We start from the raw sequence: 20992 nt of genomic DNA on the forward strand, positions 1-20992 counted from the left end.
GAGTGGCACGGGAGTGAGGAAACAGAGATACCCAGCAGTCAGCAGGCCTATAGTTTGCCTCTTGGGGGTTCCCTAACAGCCTCTGTGTTGAAGGCGTGGTCCACAGGGTGGCACTGGTGGGAGGAATGGAACCTTTAGGGGTGGGGCCTAGTGAGAGGAAGTTAGGTCATGGGGCATGACCTTGAGGAGACTGTTGGAACTCAGCCCCTTCCCCTTCCTGTCTTACTTCCTAGCCACGAGGTAAGCAATGACTCTGCCTTGTTGTGCCTCTTGGGGCCATCCCATCAAGGGCTGGTACCTCCACAACTGGGAGGTTGGGAGGTAGATGCTGCCTTTCCTCTTTAAAGCCTGACTGTCTCCAACACTTGTTCTAGGGGCAGTCACACAGAAGGCGCAGTGTCATGGGGGGGGGGCAAAGAGCTACTTGCAGTATAAGGGCCTGAAGCTGGCATTCCCACCCCACAGGTCTTGGATACTCCCTGATGTTCAAAGTGTGGCCGTGTGTCCTCAGACATGTCAGGTATGCCCACCTGCACAGAGTGGTGGATCAGAACCGTGACCCTGACTACTCTCCGGGCCACCAACTAGACAAGTTGGCCTCCTCAGCCCTCTGCGGTCTCACACACCACAGAAAGTGCCGTAAGGAAGCCCTGGATTGAGCTGTTTCGTGGAGGCACGTGAGCTGTTCCTTTCAGCAGCAGCACCACCGCCAACCATTCAAATAACATATAAGCAATGTTTTTTGTTTTCTTTTGTTTTTAGGGCTCAGTTATACTTCCTGAAGACTGTCCTAGCTCTTCTGGTGGCCCTAGAAAGCCAACAACGGGGCGTGGCTTATAGCCTGTGCTTACCAGAAACAGGTGCCGGGGGTGTCGGCTTTTGCCTCTCACTCTCATCAGCGTTCCTTCCTTCAGGAACTCCTGGAGGGAGAGAAGCCAATCTCAGAAGGCGAGAAAGTCTGGGCAGGTTCTGTGTAGGAAGCTGTCACCATAGCTGCCCCAGTACCCACGAACAGCTCACAGAGACTCTGGGCTCAGGAACCCAAGCTGGGCAGCCCGGCCTTCTAGAGTGTCCTCGTGCAGGACCAAGTCAACGCTGCTCTGGCCACCAAACATGTGTCCCAGCTATGACTCTCTCTCTAAATGGCACCACAAAGGGTCCATTCGGAACATGGCCTTTGAAGGTTTGCTGAACATCTGGACTGTGAATAGTGACTCCAGCCCCATCCTTCCGAAGGATACAAACAGAGATGTAGGAAGGACTTCGGGACACAGGGCCTCAGTCAGAACTGCATATGAGATTTCACAGAATCCTAGACTAGGAACATCCTGCCCATGTGGCTCAGTCCCTCTTTCCAACTGGCAATGATCACACTTCAAGCTATTTTCTGAGCGGGGTTGTATGTTTTCCATCTGGAAGCTAAAAAGTAAATCAATCAATCTCTCTCCCACCCCTCCCCTTCTGGGCAGAGAACCCAGGACCCTGGCTATACTAACCATGCGCTCCACTCCCAAGCGTCACCCATCCCTGTTTTGTTAAGAAGCTATTTTTATGCTCTTTCTTGGGGCTTGCCTTTGAGAGCTGCTCTGATCTCTGCTTTCCTGGCAATTTGGAACTAGAAACACTGGTACAGTTTTTTCCTCACTGGAGAGTGCTACCCCAGGGGAGTTATGGTGAGCAGAACTGACTGGCACTGTTTCTTTAACTGCCCTGGGAGAGCATCGTGAAAGGAGGGGTGCAGACAAGCTCCAGGGTGGTGCACCATGTCCCCCACCCCTCCTAAACAGCACCTGCAGCCAGGCCCGTCTGGGGCCAGCCCAGCTGAACAATGGGCTTATCAGAGTCGAGCTGGCCCTCGTCCTTGCCCAGACAGCACTCACCCTTCCTGGCTGGAGGAGGTCCCCTTGGCCCCGCACACTGTACTCGATGTGGACCAGCTTCTGCAGGTTTTCCTGTGGGCAGGAACAGGAGATGGTCACCCTTCCACTCCCGTACCCAGTGCTGTGTACCCTCTGCAAGGGGACATTGCTTCCACTACAGAGGAAGAAAGCAGAGCTCAGAAAAGCCCAGCCCAAACCCAAGCTCTGAGATGGCAGGAGGTATGGGGTTCTTAGCCTGGGATTTCCCAGTGATGAAAGACGAAGGGACTGCTGCACCTTTGGCCACATCAGGGGGAGAGGAGGCTGGCAGAGGGAAGTAACAAGAATGAAGGGCCAGTGGGAGATGGTTCCGTGGGCAAAGGAACTTGCTGCCAGGCCTGACGACCTGCGTTCTCCCAGAACCCACTTGATGGAAAAAGAGAGCTGAGACCACAAGTTGTTTGTTCTATGACCTTCAAATGCATGAACACGATAAATGTAAAGAGATTATTTTTCAAAGAGGAAGGCAGCTGAAATGTTCTTGAGTTTGTGAAGGTCAAGTGTGGGCTGGTAGTTCAATTCAGGATAATGGAGATGTGGACACTGTGGACAGGAACCAACCTGCAAGCTCTTGCAGCTGTTAGGCACTGAGGGCGCATGGAGGACAAAGTCCTGTGAGATGCCAGTGAGCAGGCCGCAAACAAAGTTTCAGCACTCCAGAGGCCAGAAGCCCACCAGCCCCTTAGGCAAAGACCATGTATTCTGAGTAGAGGGCTCTGGACTGTGCCCTGATACCACACAGAAGCTGACTACCCCAGAAGATGGGCAAAGACCTGCCCAAGCCCAGCCTCAGGCTCAGGGTAGAATGGGGCTGCCACAGAGCGTGAGGCCACCAGACATGCCCTTCCCCAGAGAAGGCACACATGGGGAGAGGGCCTTTCTGCCTGCAGATATTTCTGAAAACCAGGAATGGAGCTGAATGTGAGGCAGCTCAGTTCTTAGAGCCCTGCAGATGCACAAGACCTGGAGGGAGATGAGGGCTGACAAGGACGGAGGTCAGATGAGTATCCAGCCCCATCATCATCTATGACTGGCCTGGATCAACTGGTCACGCTCCCCACATCCCACCACACACAGCACAATCAAAACAAGATGTAAATGCTGTTCTCCACAGCCTCCACAGAACTTATGTTCACAGCGTCTGGTATTCAACCAAAAGTCACAAGAACACTTCGGCTGCAGGGCATAAAGAAACCAAGTTGGAGCTGACCTGAGCTCTTCCTTCCAGATGGCTAGCTTCCATAGGGCTGTGCAGGTTGCTGGGGGAGAAAAGCTATCAATCGTATCACTCACTGACAAACTCTGCATGCTACAAACCATTCTGCTAGGCAAGATGTGCCCACTGGTACAATAGTGGCATGAAGGCTGTGGGAGCAACCAGCCACTTTGGGATTGGATTCCCACAGAAGGGAAGTCACGTCTGTCACTGAAACCTTAGTCAAAAGCCCATGGCTAGGGAGGTGATAGGCCGTAGGAGAAAAACAATACTGTTGCCTTGATAAATGGACATGTTGTCAAAGTACATTCTAAATATCTGTTTATACATATAGATTAGTCCTGCCCTCCATCTTGGTCAGAGAAGCTTCTCTCTGTAGTGGTCCAGACTCCTAACTGTCAAGTGCTGAGTCTAAATGGTGATTAAGTGTTCAGCCATAGGTGGGACATCTACATCAATACCCAACTCCTAAGGCTCAGAGAAGGACAGGGTGACGGGGAGGAGTACCGTGAAATGCCATCTTCTAGATATGACATGGCCATTGTATTCACAGCAGCTAGGGTTACCTGCCTAGGGCCTGCCAAATATCAAGTCAACAAGGTTAGTCACCATTGCAGCAGGTAGAACTAATTGAATTCGGTGAGTTACAACAATAAAAAGAAGAACACTAGGGGAGATATATACTGGGGATGCTTGGGAAGATTAGAAGGGGTCTTGGGGTAGATATAATCAAAATATATTTTTTTTTTTTTTGGTTTTTCGAGACAGGGTTTCTCTGTGGTTTTGGAGCCTGTCCTGGAACTAGCTCTTGTAGACCAGGCTGGTCTCGAACTCACAAAGATCTGCCTGCCTCTGCCTCCCGAGTGCTGGGATTAAAGGTGTGCGCCACCACCGCCCGGCTCAAAATACATTTTTATGTGCATGAAATTATCAAATAGCAAATAAAAAAATATGCTACTTTTTGTTTTAATCATGAGAACAGACATCCAAAACCAAATTGGGTTGGGGGAATGGGCTGGAAAGGTGTCTCAGAAGAGAACACTGGCTGCTCTTCCAGAGGACCTGGGCTCAATTCCCAGCACCCATATGCCAGCTCACAACCACCTGTAACTCTAGCTCCAGGGGATCCAGTGTCCTCTGCTAGTCTCCAGAGGCTCCAAGCACACATGCTGCACACAGACTTACACATTTTGCTGGCAAAACACCCATTACATATAATAATAATAATAATTTAAAAATACCAAACTGGGGAGACAAATGCAATTTATTTATTTATTTTTTTCAGAGAGAAAGCAGTGTACACATTCTAGGTGACAGGCATCAGAGCTCTGGGCCAAGAACCAAAGCAACTGTTACGCTTTGGGCCCGGTGCGAAGGTAGATGGCACATATGCGCATATGGAGAACTTAAGTATGGCAGCTGGCTGCACAGAGGAGTTTAGGGAAACTGAAACAAAGCACACAACCCACAGTACCAGACATGGAGACTCTTCCCAGGCTTAGCTGTGAACTGAACAGATCTGAGGAAAGGAAGAGCCAGAGAGCATGAAGATAGATCACTAGAACACAGGGTGAAGAAAGAGGGGTTGAGGAGATAGCTCAGTAGTTAATGGGCTTGCCTTGAATGCAAGGGTGAAGATCTGAGTTCAATCTCCCATACCCATGGAAAAGGCTGGATGTGGCAACTATAATCCCATCGCCAGAGAAGTGGATATTGATCAGCCAGTCTAGAGTTCTAGGGTCAGTGAAAAATTGTCTTAAAAAATAAGGTAGGAGCTGGGCAGTGACTGCACACGCCTTTAATCCCAGCACTCGGGAGGCAGAGGCAGGCAGATCTCTGTGAGTTCGAGGCCAGCCTGGTCTACAAGAGCTAGTTCCAGGACGGGCTCCAAAGCTACAGAGAAACCCTGTCTCAAAAACCAAAAAAAAAAAAAAAAAAAGGTAGGTCACCAAGGTGTGGAGGCACATGCCTTCTTTCTTCTTTCTTCTTCCTTCCTTCCTTCCTTCCTTCCTTCCTTCCTTCCTTCCTTCCTTCCTCTCTCTCTCCCTTCCTTCCTTTCTCTCCCTTTCTCTTTCTTTCTTTCTTTCTTTCTTTCTTTCTTTCTCTCCCTTCCTTCCCTTCTCTCTCTCTCTCTCTCTCTCTCTCTCTCTCTCTCTCTCTCTCTCTCTCTTTCTTTTTGGTTTTTCGAGACACGGTTTCTCTGTAGCTCTGAAGCCTGTCCTGGAACTAGCTGTTGTAGACCAGGCTGGCCTCAAACTCACAGAAATCCACCTGCCTCTGTCCCCGAGTGCTGGGATTAAAAGCATGCACCACCACCGCCCAGCTAAGGCACATGTCTTTAGGCAGAGGCAGATGGATCTTTCTGAGTTCTAGGCTACCCTAGTCTGCATAGTAAGTTTCAGGACAGCCAGAGCTACATAGATAGAACCTGCCTGGAAAAAAAAATTGTGGAGGCCCATTCCGCAAAACAAAACCCATACCTGGCCCCATCATTGGAGCCAAAAGTCCATGGCTAAACAGGTCATGGGCCCCAGTAGAGAACCTACCATTGTCATTCTGCTAAATGAGCATCATATTAAATGAATATCTAATGATTTATTGTTATACCCATAGATTAGTGCGTCTCTCAGCCGTCACCTGAGAAGCTGCTTTTAGCAATAAACACCCACAACTGATCAGGATGTAGAGAACGAGAGACGGCAGAATGCTCAGCCCTAAGTGGGACACCTGTATCACACTCCTGCCTTGCCAGGCTCAGGGATCAAAGCAGAAGAAGGGGCAAGAAGACTGTAAAAGCCAGAGGCGGTGGACGATTATGAGAAAACTGTGTTTTCCAGACTCAACAGGGCAGCTGCACAGATGAACTCACAGCAGCTGTGACAGCATGCACTTGCAAAGACCCAAGCCAGCACGGAGAGAGGGAAGGTGGGCATGAAGTCCAACTGAGTCCCAGCTGAGGAGCTACTGGCAGTTGATAGTTGCTGGTGGAGGGAGAGTCAGTGTTCTTTAAGGATATGATCCCCAGTATGTCCACCATGTTCCAGTGGAAAGCCATATGCTCAAGAGTCTATGTATGGGCAGCATTAACTGGACCTAATGGTGTGGGGGGGGGAGTGAGAGGGGAGCGAGAGCACCTGCATGAGAGAGGGAGGGAGGGAGAAAGAGAGAGAACACAAATTAGAGTGTGGGGAGGGGAGGAGGTTGGCTCTGGGGGAAGGGGTTGAATATGATCAAAATACGTTGTATGAAATCCTCAAAGCACTAATTAAAAAAGAAAAGAAGACAGTGGAGAGGAGTTGAGGAAGATACCAATATTGACGTCCATGTGCGTGTACACATTTGTGAACATCTATACTTGCACAAAAACCAAGGAAAAGGAAAGTGTGTGTGTGCGCGCGTGCGTGCGAGCTCGCATGAGAGAGACGGAGAAAGTGAGTGAATGGGGGGTGAGAATAGAGCATCCAAAAGACTTTTCAAACAAAAAAAAGAAAAGAAGAAGGAGAGAGAGAGGGAGAGGGAGAGGGAGAGGGAGAGGGAGAGGGAGAGGGAGAAGAAGAAGAAGAAGAAGAAGAAGAAGAAGAAGAAGAAGAAGAAGAAGAAGAAGAAGAAGAAGAAGAAGAAGAAGAAGAAGAAGAAGAAGAAGAACCAACAAAGGTCAGATTCATCGGGATGAGCTACCATAGCCAGATAGCAGAAAAGAAGTCACAGGCATTCAAAAGGGAAGGACACACAACACAGAGAGCAAATATCAACACCCTAACAACAGTTTTAGTGGACTGTGAGTCAGAAGACAATGGTGTGTCCTCTTCAAGTTACTGAGAGGAAAAATTTGACCAAGTCTGCTTTTAATACACAGGAAAAATATTTTTCCTAAGTGGAGATAAACTTCACAATTAACTACATGGGAGATGGATGGTGGGGAGCAGGTTCTCTCTCTCATGGAGTGAGGGCTTTGATAAGTAAGGCGAGGGGCTAGAACCATCCGGGTGGTAATGATTTGAGTAGATAGGCAGATTAGGTGTGGGAATATCCACCATGTGACCACACAGAGGTCAGTAGAGAAAAGCCACCCACGTGTCTACACAAAGGTCAGTAGAGAATACCCACCATGTGTCCACACAAAGGTCAGTAGAGAAAATTCACCTACATGTCTACATAAAAGTCAGTAGAGAATACCCACCATGTGTCTACACAAGGTCAGTAGAGAATACCCACCATGTGTCTACACAAGGTCAGTAGAGAATACCCACCATGTGTCCATACAAAGATCAGTAGAGAAAATCCATTTACGTGTCTACACAAAGGTCAGTACAGACTATCCACCATGTGTCTACACAAGGTCAGCAGAGAATACCCACCATGTATCTACACAAAGAGCAGTAGAGAATACCCACCATGTGTCTACACATAGGTCAGTAGAGAAATCCTCCATATGTCTACACATAGGTCAGTAGAGAGTACCCACCATGTGTCTACACATAGGTCAGTAGAGAATACCCACCACGTGTCTACACATAGGTCAGTAGACACATGTGTTTTTCTTCACTCTGTCAACCAGGAGCACCTAACAGAAATGAGAGCTGCAGCACAGTAGCTTGGTTTCTAGGCAACTGCTCTACCCCTGAGCTCTCTCTTCCAGGGAAACTTGGAGAGATGGTCTATTCTTGGAGAGAATTCTTGGAGGGAGAATGAACGAACCAATAACAAACCACCTAAACACTCAAAGGGGGAAGCACAGATCAGCTGAAAGAGCAATCTGGAACAATTCTTGCCAAAGGAATTCTTTTATTCCTAACATTTTGGGTTTAAAAATTGTTTTAATTTGACTCTTCTCTATTTTGAGAAATAAATAAATCAATGTGGGCTAAAATAAATATCCACAAATTGGTAGTGACATAAATGATTGGTCTGTTTTGTGTATGAGGATGGCCTGCACCCATCATTGAGAGGGAAGAGACACAGCTACAAGTAAGATTCTGGAACATTTAGGAGGCCATCAGCTTAAAGGAAGAGGGAAAGTCTCTCTGTACTACTCCAGGGTGGACTAGGCACAGTGACTTTCCTTAGAGACTGCAGAAAAGTCAGGGAACACATAATCTCAGTCAGGGGACCAGGGTCATGTCATACCATTACAAGACAGAATCCCATTTTTGTGATCCTCTTCCCATATACCCACAAATCTGGTCTCCGTTATAATGAAGAAAACCTCAGATTCCAATAGTGAGTGTCCTGCAGTATACTTGACCATGATCCCTCAAGACCTCCATAGTCATCCAAGTCAGGGACCATCTGAGAAACTGGCTCCAAGGGGAGCCTCCAAAGATGTAATGTTCAAAGTCCAACAAGACAAAATGCCAGCCTACAGAATGGGAAAAGACCTTCGCCAACCTCATACATCAGAAAGAGGGCTGATCTCCAAAATATAAAAAGAACTCAAGAAATTGGTCATCAAAAGAACAAATAATACAATAAAGATGGGGTACAGACCTAAACAGAGAACTCTCAACAGATGAGTCTAAAATGGCTGAAAGACACTTAAGGAAATGCTCAACATTCTTAGCCATCAGAGAAATGCAAATCAAAAACAATTCTGAGATTCCATTTTACATCTGTAGGAATGGCCAATAACAAAAACACTGATGACAACTTATGCTGGAGAGGTTGTGGGGAAAAGGGAACACTCCTGCATTGCTGGTGAGAGTGCAAGCTGGTACAGCCCCTTTGAATATCAGTGTGGCGATTTCTCAGAAAATTAGGAAACAACCTTCCTCAAGACCCAGCAATACCACTTTTGGGTATATACCCAAAGGATGCCCAATCATACCACAAGGACATGTGCTCAACTATGTTATAGCAGCATTATTTGTCATAGCCAGAACCCAGAAAGAACATAAATGCCCCTTGACCTAAGAATGGATAAGGAAAATCTGGTACATTTACACAATGGAGTATTACACAGCAGAAAAAAACAATGACATCTTGAAATTTGAGGGCAAATGGTTGGATCTAGAAAACATCATATTGAGTAAGGTAACCCAGACTCAGAAAGACAAATATAACATGTATTCACTCATATGTGGCTTTTAGACATAAAGCAAAGAAAAAACAGCCTACAGTTCACAATCCCAGAGAACGTAGACAACAAAGAGGACCCTAAGAGAGACATACATGGATCTAATCTACATGGAAGTAGAAAGAGATAAAATCTCCTGAGTAGATTGGGATTTTTGGGACCATGGGAGAGGGTAGAAGGGGAGGGAAGAGGAAGGGACGGGAGCAGAGAAAAATTTATACCTCAATAAAAACAATAAAAAAGATGTAATGACCAAAGTGATGAATCCTGGAACAGGACATCGGGCCTGTGAGAATTATAGGTAATAATGCCATTTCCAATGGGCTCTTATCACAGCCAGGGCTTCACGTTAATAGAAGACATTAACGACAGGGAAACGATGGAACCCATGGGAACTCTTGGTATTATCTTCTTAAAAAATTGTTCTAAAAGTAAAATATGTTCAGAAAGTAGCATGGTGGATTCCAGGGGTTGGGTGAGGGGTGATGTGCAAGGAGACAGAGTTTCAGCTGGAAAGATGATGACATTCTGGAGGTAGGCTTTATGACAAACGCAGTTTAAAGATGGGCTAAGGGCTGGAAGAAGTGGTACACGCTTCCAATCCTAGCACATGGGAGGCAGAGGCAGGCAGATCTCTGTCTCAGAACAAAACACAACAGCAGCAGCAATAGCAACAACTGGCTAAGGCTAAAGCGTGGACTTCCGCAAAGACAATATATACGTGGCCGATAGGTGTATGTAAAAGGGTCCAATGTCACCCACTCACCACTGGGAAACACAAACCAGACCCGTGAGACACCACTCCCCTCATAAGAAAGAGCAGTAATAAAGAAGAGGGGAAAGACTCGAGTGCTGGTGAGAGTGTGGAGAGCAGAGACCCCTGTGTGTGTATGGCGGGGGTGCCAGTGAATTCAGCCTTATGGCAATTAGTATGCAGTTTCCTCCAACCACTGAAACTGATGTATGATTCAGCAACCCTACTAGATACATCTTAAGAAACCAGAACCTGTATGTCACAAGCAAATAGACCAGCAAGCAAAGGAAGGGGTGAGGCACCTGAAGCAGCGTGCCTGTGCCTCCCACCACAGCATCCACCTCACCCTGAGTCATGTGTGGCTGCCCCATCCCTCTTATGGGTGCCGTGCATGGAACCTCACCTCTCCCTGGGCAGGAGAGGAGACACATTCATGTCAACTTAGAGGCAGGACTTCCTGAAGCAGGATGTGGAGAATGCCACCAGCTTCTACAGCAGCAGGGTCCTGCCCCCAAAGCACCTCTATCTTTCCGCTGCACTGAGGGCACCTCACAGCATGCACAAGATGCCCAGGTGACAAGGAACAGGTATGACATTCTCACCGTAGGAGTTAAGAGGACCAGGTGGCTGTGACAGTTGTGATCCTTCTGGAAGCAGCTCGAGAAACTGACCTGTGTTTTTGAGCCTGTTGCCTTCAGCTTTCGCCTCAGCTGCCCAACCTAGCCAGCTCTAGCTTCTGTTCCCAGATCTAGTCCTACCAGCCACACTGAGCAACAAAACACAGCTGATGCACCCTGGATCTCCCAGTCCCAGCCTCGGCCCTGGCTTCCTTGTATTCTCATCAACATGCACATGCTTGCAGGCCCCCCACAGCATGTCCTCTTATCAGAAGTGATGCTACGACCTCTAACCCTAGCTCCAGGGCACTCCATTCTCTGAACCCTCAGCTCATCATCTCTCACTATTAGCCATGGTTATTTGAATCCATGGTCCCTGCTCTGAGGAACTCAAGGCCTGACTTATAGTCAATGTCCTCAGATTCCATTTTCTAATAGGTGTAGGTTCTCTGTGTATTTGCTGGAGCAGAACTGCCGAGGATGCCTTGGCACCCATACCACTGTTATCCCCTTCTATGCCAGTGAAAGACATGACTAATGGATTGCTGAATCTTCCCATCAGCCTCTGGCTCATTTTCAACACACAGCTCTAGTGGTCACAGCCTGGGGAATATGTGGATACAGATGATCACAGAAACTGCTCAGGTAGAGCTGGGGGTATGTGGAAGCGAGCCTGACATCCTCAGCAGAAACCCGGGTCCCACAAACAGGACACATGCCATCACAACCAGATGTGCACGTAGAGCTCAGGCACCTGGCAGACCAGTGATTCTGACTTTGAGGACATGAGGGGTTCCTAGGAGTGGAGCATGTCACTTACTGAGGCAGTGGACAGTGGCACTGTTTATCAAGTCTGCACAAGTCTATAACCCTTCACAGCTTAAATGGAACAAGAAGCCCAAAGAGGAGCACATAGGTCATGCAGCAAATGTCAGGCCAGAAGCCAAGGCTCTTTGGAGAATCCCGGGAGACAGCCAGTAGGGCAGCACGAGGCGGATGAGCAGAATGAAGCAGGACCTGGGGTCTCTACCCTAGAGAAGAAGCCATGGCTGGACTCACCCCTTGCTCCATGCTTTCATTGGCACGGTCCGTCACTTTGGAGATGAGAGTCAGAGCACCTGGGAAGCAAAGGACAGACAGAAGCTCTATGAGCGCTAGTCCAGCTTCCACAGCCCTCGTCTCTCCTTTGGCTGTGTGCCTACACCGTCTCCCCTGTGGTGGGCCGGGAAGGTAGAGCGGCACCGGTTTTTCCCACTTCAGCATCAGGGCACGAGCCTAAGCACAGCCCTTCCATGACTTCCTCGGTCTCCCTGGCTGCTGACTATATTACAGTGGGTCCACTCTGGTAGGGGCTGAGGCACCAGCTCAGGAGGGAGCATGGTGTGGTTAAGGGAGCAGTGGACATCTTAGAGCATCCTTCTTAGATCACCCAACTCTGTGACTTTCTCTTCCTCTGCTGGACAGATTCCTTAGGCTTTCACAGCTAGGGATGGCAGAGGTCACCTCAAAGGACTTGAGAGTCTGGTAGATACCCCAGAGGTATCATACGCAGAATGCACCCAGCTGGGTCTGCTCTGGGTCTATATTACAGGGTAGGGGGATATCACCCCTTGAGATAGCCCTAGTCCCATCTCAAGTCCTTTGAGATGGTAGAGGTCACCTCAAGAGACTTGAGGAGTCTTGGCAGAGAACACAGGTGTCATATGCAGAATGCACCTAGCTGGGCCTGCTCCATGTCTACACGGGACACTGGTGTAGACCTGAGGATTAATGGACGGGAGACAAAACAAGGAGGTATGGCTTCCTCCGGGGTCTCTCCAGACTTACTCTGAGTGTTGTCATACTCGGCTGAGTCTGGGCACAGGTTGTTCAAATAATCTGGAGAGAGAGAGGGGGACAACAGTCAGTTCTGGCAGTAAAGTGGCCTTCTGTCCTCCAAAGTGACCCCCCTTCTCTAGAGACGGACGAGCTGCACAAGAATAGAGTGCCCACCTGCTCACCATGAGACCAGGACCCTCTTAGCATCCTGACCGCCACCAGCAGTCACTCACTCGTTCAACCCTTATCTAGTCATGATCTGGGATGGCTTATACCTCTGGGATACAGGCACAAGAAAGTATTCACTGTCCATTGCAAGGTTACAAGACATGACAAGCTACACAGTACTATGTTACAGTGCATCCACCCTAGTAGGGCCTGAGGCACCAGCCTAGGAGGGAGCAGGGTGTGGCTAAGGGCGCGAAGGACATCTTAAAGCATCCTTCTTAGGTCACCTAACTCTGTGACCTTCTCTTCCTCTGCTGGACAGAGCCCCCAGGCTCCCACAGCTAAAGATGGCAGAGGTCATCTCAAAGGACTTGAGAGTCTGGTAGACACCCCAGAGGTATCATACACAGAATGCACCCAGCTGGGCCTGCTCTGGGTCTATATTACAGGGTAGGGGGTATCACCCCTTGAGATGGTCTTAATCCCGCTACCTGCCTTCTGCTTTGCTCCTTGAAGTCTGGCCATATAGGCAGTCTTGCTACCCCTTGAACACGTTCCTGCCCTAGGGCCCCTCTACGTGTGCTCTCTTCTAGAGCTTCCTATGGCTCACGTCTTTTCTCTGCACACACCTTTGTTTGATGTCACCTCCTCGGAGAGGTCTTCTCTGCCATATCTAACACATCAGCCCCCTTCCCTAATCCTGTAACCTACTTGCTTTTTCTCAACACAGATATTATGTATTCATATACTTTAATATATACTTGCATACTTAGATATAAAATCATTGGTACTAGGGGTGGACCCAGGGCCTGGCATAGGCTAAGCCCATGGCTTGTCACAGTGTTCTATCTCTCCATTATAACTGTCATTTGCTGCCATTGCCAGCATCCAGCATGGGTCTGGTACTTAGGCAGTGCTCAGTGGCTACTTGCTGAATCGAATGAGTAGATTATTTAGACTGCAACCCTACCCTGTGCCTTACCCTGCAAGGGAGTAAAAAAGGCACTCATGGGAGCCTCAGAAACAGGATAGGGCCTGCGTCTATGTGGAAGGCTGTGGCCAGTGAGCTCGGCCCAGAGGCAGGGGTGTCTGCAAGGTAGAGAGGGAAGGAAAGCGGGAGGGCCTAGGCCTAGGCCCTGTGAGATAGTTTGAATAAGAATAAGAATGCCCCCCCCCATAGGCTTGTATGTTTGAGTGCTCAGTCACCAGGGAGTAGTACTATCTGAGAAGGATTAGAAAGATTAGGAGGTGTGACCTTACTGGAATAAGTGTGGCCTTGTGGGAGGAAATGTGTTGTTGGACGCGGGCTTTAAGGGTTCAAAAGTGTACACAAGACCAAATATTGTCTGTCTGTCTGTCTGTCGTCTGCCTGCTTCCCTGCCTCCCTGAAGATCAGTATCTCGTTCTCAGCGACTCCATCACCACACCTGCCATGCTTGTCCCATGCTCCCTGCCATAATGACAATGAGCTGACCCTCTGAACTATAAGCCAGCCCCCAATTAAATGCTTTCTCTTATAAGAGGTGCTTGGTCATGGTGTCCCTTTGCAGCAACAGAACAGTGGCGAAGTCGCTCTGGTAAGCCAAAGAGGAGAGGCGGCCGGAGTGGCAGAGGGCAGAAGATGGGAGGAAGGCTGGCCAGCACATCGCAGAGCCGAGAGGGACAGGCCTCAAGAGGGAGCACACAGCAAAGCCACAGAATGGCAGTGGGCCCGCAGTGGGAAATGTCCACTATTCTCACCATGACGGGGCCTAGGAAGGCAGCTTAAACACACAGTGAGAGTCCCACCAGGTTTCTGGGTTTGGGGGCAGGAGGGGGGCTAGTGGCGGCAGTGCATGTGACTCTGTGTGACCCTGGGGATCTGGAGCTGCGCCGTCATTCCTACACCTGCTAAGCTGCATGAAGGTCTTATTCCCAGGGCACTCCACCTCAGCCCCCCCTGGACTCTAATGGCTCACCAGTGAGCAACACTTGGTACTGGAAGAGGCGCTGGACTACACGCAGCATCCGATGCTTCATGCTCTGGCCGCCCCCTTGCGAACTCTGCTGCTTTGAAGAGGGGAGGAGAGATGCCATCAGAGACCCACAGACACACTTCACCCTGCTCTGACCAGCTGCAATCTCCCACATTGTCAGACCCGCAGGAAGCCCTCTTGGCTCATCCTGGCAGGTTCACAGTCACCTCGGTAACTCAGTTCTCTGAGACCCTATTCTGCCCCAACATTAGTAACAGAGATAAGCTCCCCTTTGACCACCCAGGAGCTAGCCTTCACGTTTGTGGCCAGTGCTGGCCACTTCCGTGGTTGCCCACTGGCTGGGCCCCAGCTTGGTTCATAGAAATGGGAGAACCAGCTCTAAGATTTTTCCTGTGACCTCACTACCCATTGCCCAACAGGGGTCATTCAGTCCTGGGCTCCCCTCCTTCGAGTCCCCACCCGGCCTCCCGATCTGCTGCCCAGATTGGTCCTTCTATATGTCTCATTCACCTCTCTTAAGTCTTTCCATGTCCCCCTGTCTGGGCCCCACAATATCCTTACAGCGGGGTCTCTAAAGACCTGGGAACCCACCTCAAATTCCCGGACGGTGCTGGCCAGCCGGGGTGAGAGCAGGCAACTCTCAGCGAGCAGCCCCAGGTACCTGTCAAACTGCAGGATGTGTGCAGCATGGTGTTCAAATTCCTGCTCGCGGACCAGGAAGATGTCGGCCACCTGCGGCTGTTGGCCCTCCCCATTGCTAGGGAGAGGACAGACAGTGAAAAGTCAGCCTGTGGACCAACAAAGGGTGGTGTTCTGGGGGATGCTTTGCTTGGGGGTAACAACTTACCACCTCTCCAGGAGACAGCGTTTTGTATTTGTGGAGATTTTTGTCTGCCCCCACCCCAGGTGGCATAAGCGGGGTATGGGACCCCAGGCTGCTCACCAATCCCCCAGCCTCTGCTCCAGGTTCTCCAGGATGCCCTGGTGAAGGTCACAGATAGCCGGGAGCTCCCGCAGGCCCTGCCGCAGCTCCTCTTGGGCCAGTGGCTCTCTGCCCTCTTGCTCTATGTTCTCCAAGGCCCTCAGGACGGCTCCATGGAAATCCTGCAACCCCAGAGGCCTGTTACGTACTGCATCAGGCAGCGAGGGCCCTTGAGGCTCCAGAGCCCTGATCTGAACAGAGGTGACTGCAAAAACTGAGGCCTGTCACTGCCACTGGCTCCACACTGTCACCTGTGTGATCAGGAAGGCCATCTCATACCCACTTGCTACAGGGCTGTCTTTGCCCTTGCTTACACAGAGCAGTGTCACCGTGGTGACCTGGCCAGGACCCTTTGTTTACAAGACAGGGAATCAGTTGGTGATTCCTTCGCTAAGGAAAAGCAAAGTCCTAGCTTTCTAGTTCTCCACCATGGAAGAAGCTCAGGCTGTCCTCTGACCTCCACGTGTGTACACTGATATGAGTGTATATAAATACACACATGCTCACACACACACACGCTCACACACACACATGCTCACACACACACATGCTCACACACACACATGCTCACACACACACATGCTCACACACACACATGCTCACACACACACATGCTCACACACACACATGCACACACACACACACACACGCACACACACATACATGCTCACACACACACATACATATGAAAGTATCATTTTAAAAATAAAAGACACAGTAGATGAGAAGTTCAAGGTTATTCTGGGCTACACAGAGTTTGAGGCCAGGCTAGACTACATGGGACCCCCACCCCACATACACACACTAAAAGGAAAAGTCACAGCAGGTGTCTGTGACCCCAAAGTTCAAGAAACCAAAGTAGAAACTCACAAAGGCCAAAGAGGAGTTTATGTAAGGCCACGCGTGCACAGTCCTACAAACTTCTCCTCTTGTCTAGTCCAAGGTAAGAAGGAGCCTGACACCCAGCGTTGCCATTTCCTTCCCTTAGCTCATACACAGACATCAGCTCTCAGCCTCAGAAGAAAGAGGGCAGAGGGAAACATAACTTTTCTCATTATTTTTGCATGAGCTGTTGCTACCGCTTGCTATGTATGATTGTCACCTGTTCTAGTTTACTTTCTATTACTGTGACAAAACCATGACCCAAACCAACCTGGGAAGGAAAGGGTTTCTTTCAACTTACATCCCACTGTCTTTCATCCGGGAAAGTCAGGGCAGGAACCAGGAGGCAGAAGCTGATGCAGAGGCCATGGAGGAATGCTGCTTACTAACTTGCTCCTCATGGCTTGCTGAGACTGCTTCCTTATACAGCCCCACCCACCTGCCCAGGGGCGACACATCCCATAGTGGGCTGGCACAGCAGGCTGGGTCCTCTCCCATCAACCATTAATCAAGACAATGCCACAAAGACTGGCCCATAGGCTAATCTGAAGGAGACAATTCCTCAATTGAGGTTGACAACTGATGCCAACTATGACATTATAGGGGCACAAGTACAGGAATAAGCCACATGTATAGGATTGGTGCCCTGTAGGGTTTCAGGCGTCCACTGGGGACTTGGAAGGTGTCCCTACAGACTGGAAGACCCCACAGTTATGACACTTCAGATGATGTGTATTCAGGGCATGAGCTCACACATGGTTTGTTGTCTACTGTCTCTGGAGCCCAGAGGCATCTTCAGTGAGAGAGGAACTTCCTTCCCTTTGGGGAACCACACAACTGCTAGTTAGCAGGAGTGGAGCCTGAGTCTGGGGAAGTCAAGATTAGGATCCTGTCACTGTGAGGCTCACACCCAAAAGCACCACATAGCCCAGACAAAGAGAGGGAGCACAAGGAGAGAATGGCTGGAGAGCAAAGAGGGAAGGAGAGAAAGGAAAACAGCAAGGGCCGACAGACAGTGGCATGCATAGCGTCCTCTGGGGAGCTTCAGTGTTAACAGCTCCATAAATCCTTTCCTGCATGGTAATTAATCCTCACCGGCTCAGTCCCAGTAGGCACGGTAGCCACCTGTGGGACAAGATGGCCATCTACAGGACAGAACAGCCATCAGCAAGACAATCACAACCCACTCACATCTGTTCTTAATGGAACCATGGAGTGCTGACTGCACTGGGCATCCCCTGTGGAAAGGATTCTGCTGCCTCTAGCACTGGGCAAAACCACAGGGTCTCAGTATCCATCCCCAGGGAGGAAACCTCATCTTAAGCATTCCAGCAAACATTCCGTTATACATTCTGAGTGCTTGATCTGCAGCAAGCCCCAAGGACAGAGGGTAGTGGAGGCATGTAGTTCTGCCCACCAAGAGATTGTGATAAAAAAAAAAGACAAAGAGACATGTGTGACATGGACCAGAATGGGGACCTAGGACAAGTCAGAAGAGAGGGATCTGGCTTGGTGAAGGCTGGCAGGGAGGCCATGTCTCCACGGAGACAAGGGTAGTGCTGACGGGAGAGCAGCATGTGCTGCCCTAGGCAGCAGAGCATCTGAGAAATTGGAGATGGTCTTAGTCGTGAGAGTTATGAGGATGAGCATGTGCATAGTGAGTCGTCTGTGTGTGCATGTGTGCTCATGAGTATGCACGTCAGCGCTCCCTTGCAAGAAAGTACAGAGTGCTGGAATAGACCAGGGCCACTCCACTCCCTTAGTATATGTATTGTGGAGTTTCCACTCCAGCCTGCAGGACTCCCCAAGTCAAGGCCTAGAAATGCTCACACCCCTATCTACCCACAGAGGCACTTCTGTATGACCTCAGATGACCCCCTGATTCTCTGGACTCCAAAGTGGAGACACAAACACCTTCTGCTGCTCTGCTTTAGGGTTCTGTTTCCTGTCTTCCACCACCTCCAGCACCCAACTAAGGAAGGTTCTTGGAGATAATAACAGGGACATTTGCTGAGCATACATTCTAAGAGCTGTGTGACTCAAACTTCATACCTCCCTTCTGTGTGTGTGTGTGCACACGCACACACACGTGTGCATTGAGAACTGAACCCAGGTCCTCATGCATGTAAGGAAAGCCTTCTACCATTCAGTCCCAGGCCCAGTTTCTTCATTAATGTTCATGGCAGCCCCAACTGGTAGTAATTTCCATTTTCTCCATAGCAGACCAGGCCTTGGGAGATGGAGGAATTTGCTCAAGGTCCTCATTCTTGAGTCCATGTTTGCCTGATTCCAAAGTGCCAGTTCCTTCCATCACTGGGGATGGGCTTTGTATTTTCAAAAGGCAGCACCAATCCCTGCTGTCTGAGGGTCAGGATGTGAGCTCTCAGCTACTTCTCCAGAACCACGCCTGTCTGCTGGCCACCACATGCCCTGTCATGACGCTATGGATGGACTCGCCCTCTAAAATGATAAACATGACCCCAATGAAATGTTTTCTCTCATAAGTTGTCTTGGTCATGGTGTTTCCTCACAGCAGGAGAACAGTAACTAAGACACTAGTCAATCATGGATGTCCCTGTTGGGTCAGCTGGACTCTAGAATCCCACTCAGCTAACCTCACACTGTCCTCAGCCATTTCCCACTTATGCCAACAGGGTCTAGGCTGGCTGTATGCTGTGCTGGGAACACAGGTTCACTCAGCCTAACCAATCGCCATAGGATACTGGGCATCGTGAGAATAATCTTCTGTGGAGCAGACCATGCTTCTACGCTGGCCACCGAAAGGACTAACAGTGCAGAAAACCATGAGGAAATACGCTCTGTAGTGAGAGGTGTGTGAGCATCAGGGGAATGGCTATAACTTACAAAGAGCACACAGCAGCAAAAATAATACAAAACAAAACAACAGAATGGATAGAGTGTGATAACATCAAAATTAAAACAAAATAAAACTGTTGTGCTCCAAAGAACAGTATCAAGAGAGTAAAGATGAGGACTGGGATGTAGTTTAGTGATAGAACATTTGCCTAGCATACATAAGATACTGAGTTTCACCTAATACAGACAGACGGATGGATGGACGGACAGAACCTGAAAAGGGAGTAAAGAAGACCCAAAAAGTGAGAGAAAATGTTTTTTTTTTTGAGAGAAAATGTTTTTAAATTGTATGTTTGATAATAGACTTATTTACAGGGTTACAAGAAAAAGGACTAACCACCCAGCAGAACACAGAGCAAAGGGCTTGAAAAGACAGGTCTCCAAAGAGTCACATACAGATACCGCAAGAAGCCGCAAGAAAAGACACTTGGCACCACATGTCCTTAGGGAAACGTGCAAAGCCAAACACAGAGATGTGTCTCACACCCGCCGGGCTAGCTGTCACAGACTCACAGTAACCAGTGTTGCAGGGAGTAGAGAATGTGGAGCCCAGTGGGATGAGGGTATGCGCCTGCACCCCCTGCACTGAGGCAATCCCTCCTGCAGGAGGTTCACAGCACTCTTCAAACTCAAGAAACGAGACTCAGGACATGAGCCAAGAGTATGTGAGTCACATGAAGGCTGTCAATGAGAGCACGAGAGGAGACTCTTCAGGGTAACGCTGTCTGCAAGTGTACAAGCTTTCGAGAGTCACCCATGCTTGGGCAGGAATTTTTAGTGATGTAGCTGACCTTGAGTCAGCCATGTTCCTGTAAGTAATTCCAAAAAACTCATTGGTTCATCAAGCAGGACTCGAGGGCTTGGATGGTGAAATCAGCTCTTTGGTCTGTTGTTGCCCTCTTTATCTAGGGTGAATTGAAAGGGACTCTAGAAAAAATCATGTAACCTCAAATGTTTAGCATCACCATGAGACCCAGCAGTGGCACTAGGTGTGAGGCCAAGGGAACTGCAGACACACATGCTTCCTGCAGCTTAGCATGGCACACAACCAGCAAGAGCCCAATGTCCATCCTCTGGGAAAGGCGCAAACAGACTGTGACATCCAAGTGGACTCAGTCACAAGGGAATGAGGGATCAGTGCAGGCACAGATGGGCGAACCTTGACAGCAGATGCTAGAGGGAGGAAGCTGACCACAAAGACCATAGCTTAAGATTCCATTTAAATGAAATGCCCAGAGAGGCACATTTGTAGGAACTACAAACTAGATGGGCAGAAACATTAATACACATACCCTGGCGACCTCTGTCATTGGCATGGACAGGAATCTTCTCGGATGATGGAAGTAGTGTCTGCCTTTCTTGCACACAGACATGAGCTCTTTTGCTAAGATTAGTTCACTACTACAGGCAAATTACAAGAATATTTTTAAAAGCAAACAATTCTGAGTCCCCTGGGGGATAGGGGTCAAGTTGGAATACCCCACTTTTCTGCCTCTCCTCCAAACCCTCCAAGGATCACCTACTTCTTTAGAGATCAGGATCATGGAGGAAGAGCAAAATGAACACACAGGAGGCAATAACACCTGCCCAGACCCAGGCCTTCTCCATGGGTCTCCCTGTGACCCCTGCTGCAATCCTTGCTAACCAGAGGGGGAGCAATCATGGATTGAGCCAAAATGTGTGCCCCCACAAGCCCTCAAGAAGCTAGAG

General features: G+C 49.2%; 1 protein-coding gene across 1 annotated transcript in view; it reads right to left on the reverse strand.

Annotated features, from left to right (window-relative positions):
• The window catches only part of Fgd5 (FYVE, RhoGEF and PH domain containing 5), a 102492-nt gene that overhangs the window by 13593 nt on the left and 67907 nt on the right, over window positions 1-20992 (reverse strand). The window contains exons 6-12 of the mRNA XM_075983459.1: window positions 15485-15645; window positions 15133-15298; window positions 14524-14611; window positions 12407-12457; window positions 11639-11697; window positions 1881-1952; window positions 852-920 (exon numbers count right to left, since the gene is read on the reverse strand). Of these exons, the coding sequence (XP_075839574.1) occupies window positions 852-920; window positions 1881-1952; window positions 11639-11697; window positions 12407-12457; window positions 14524-14611; window positions 15133-15298; window positions 15485-15645 (666 nt within the window). The remainder of the gene's footprint in view (window positions 1-851; window positions 921-1880; window positions 1953-11638; window positions 11698-12406; window positions 12458-14523; window positions 14612-15132; window positions 15299-15484; window positions 15646-20992) is intronic.

This window comes from Microtus pennsylvanicus, chromosome 8 (assembly GCF_037038515.1).
Source record: "Microtus pennsylvanicus isolate mMicPen1 chromosome 8, mMicPen1.hap1, whole genome shotgun sequence".
Taxonomy (NCBI): domain Eukaryota; kingdom Metazoa; phylum Chordata; class Mammalia; order Rodentia; family Cricetidae; genus Microtus; species Microtus pennsylvanicus.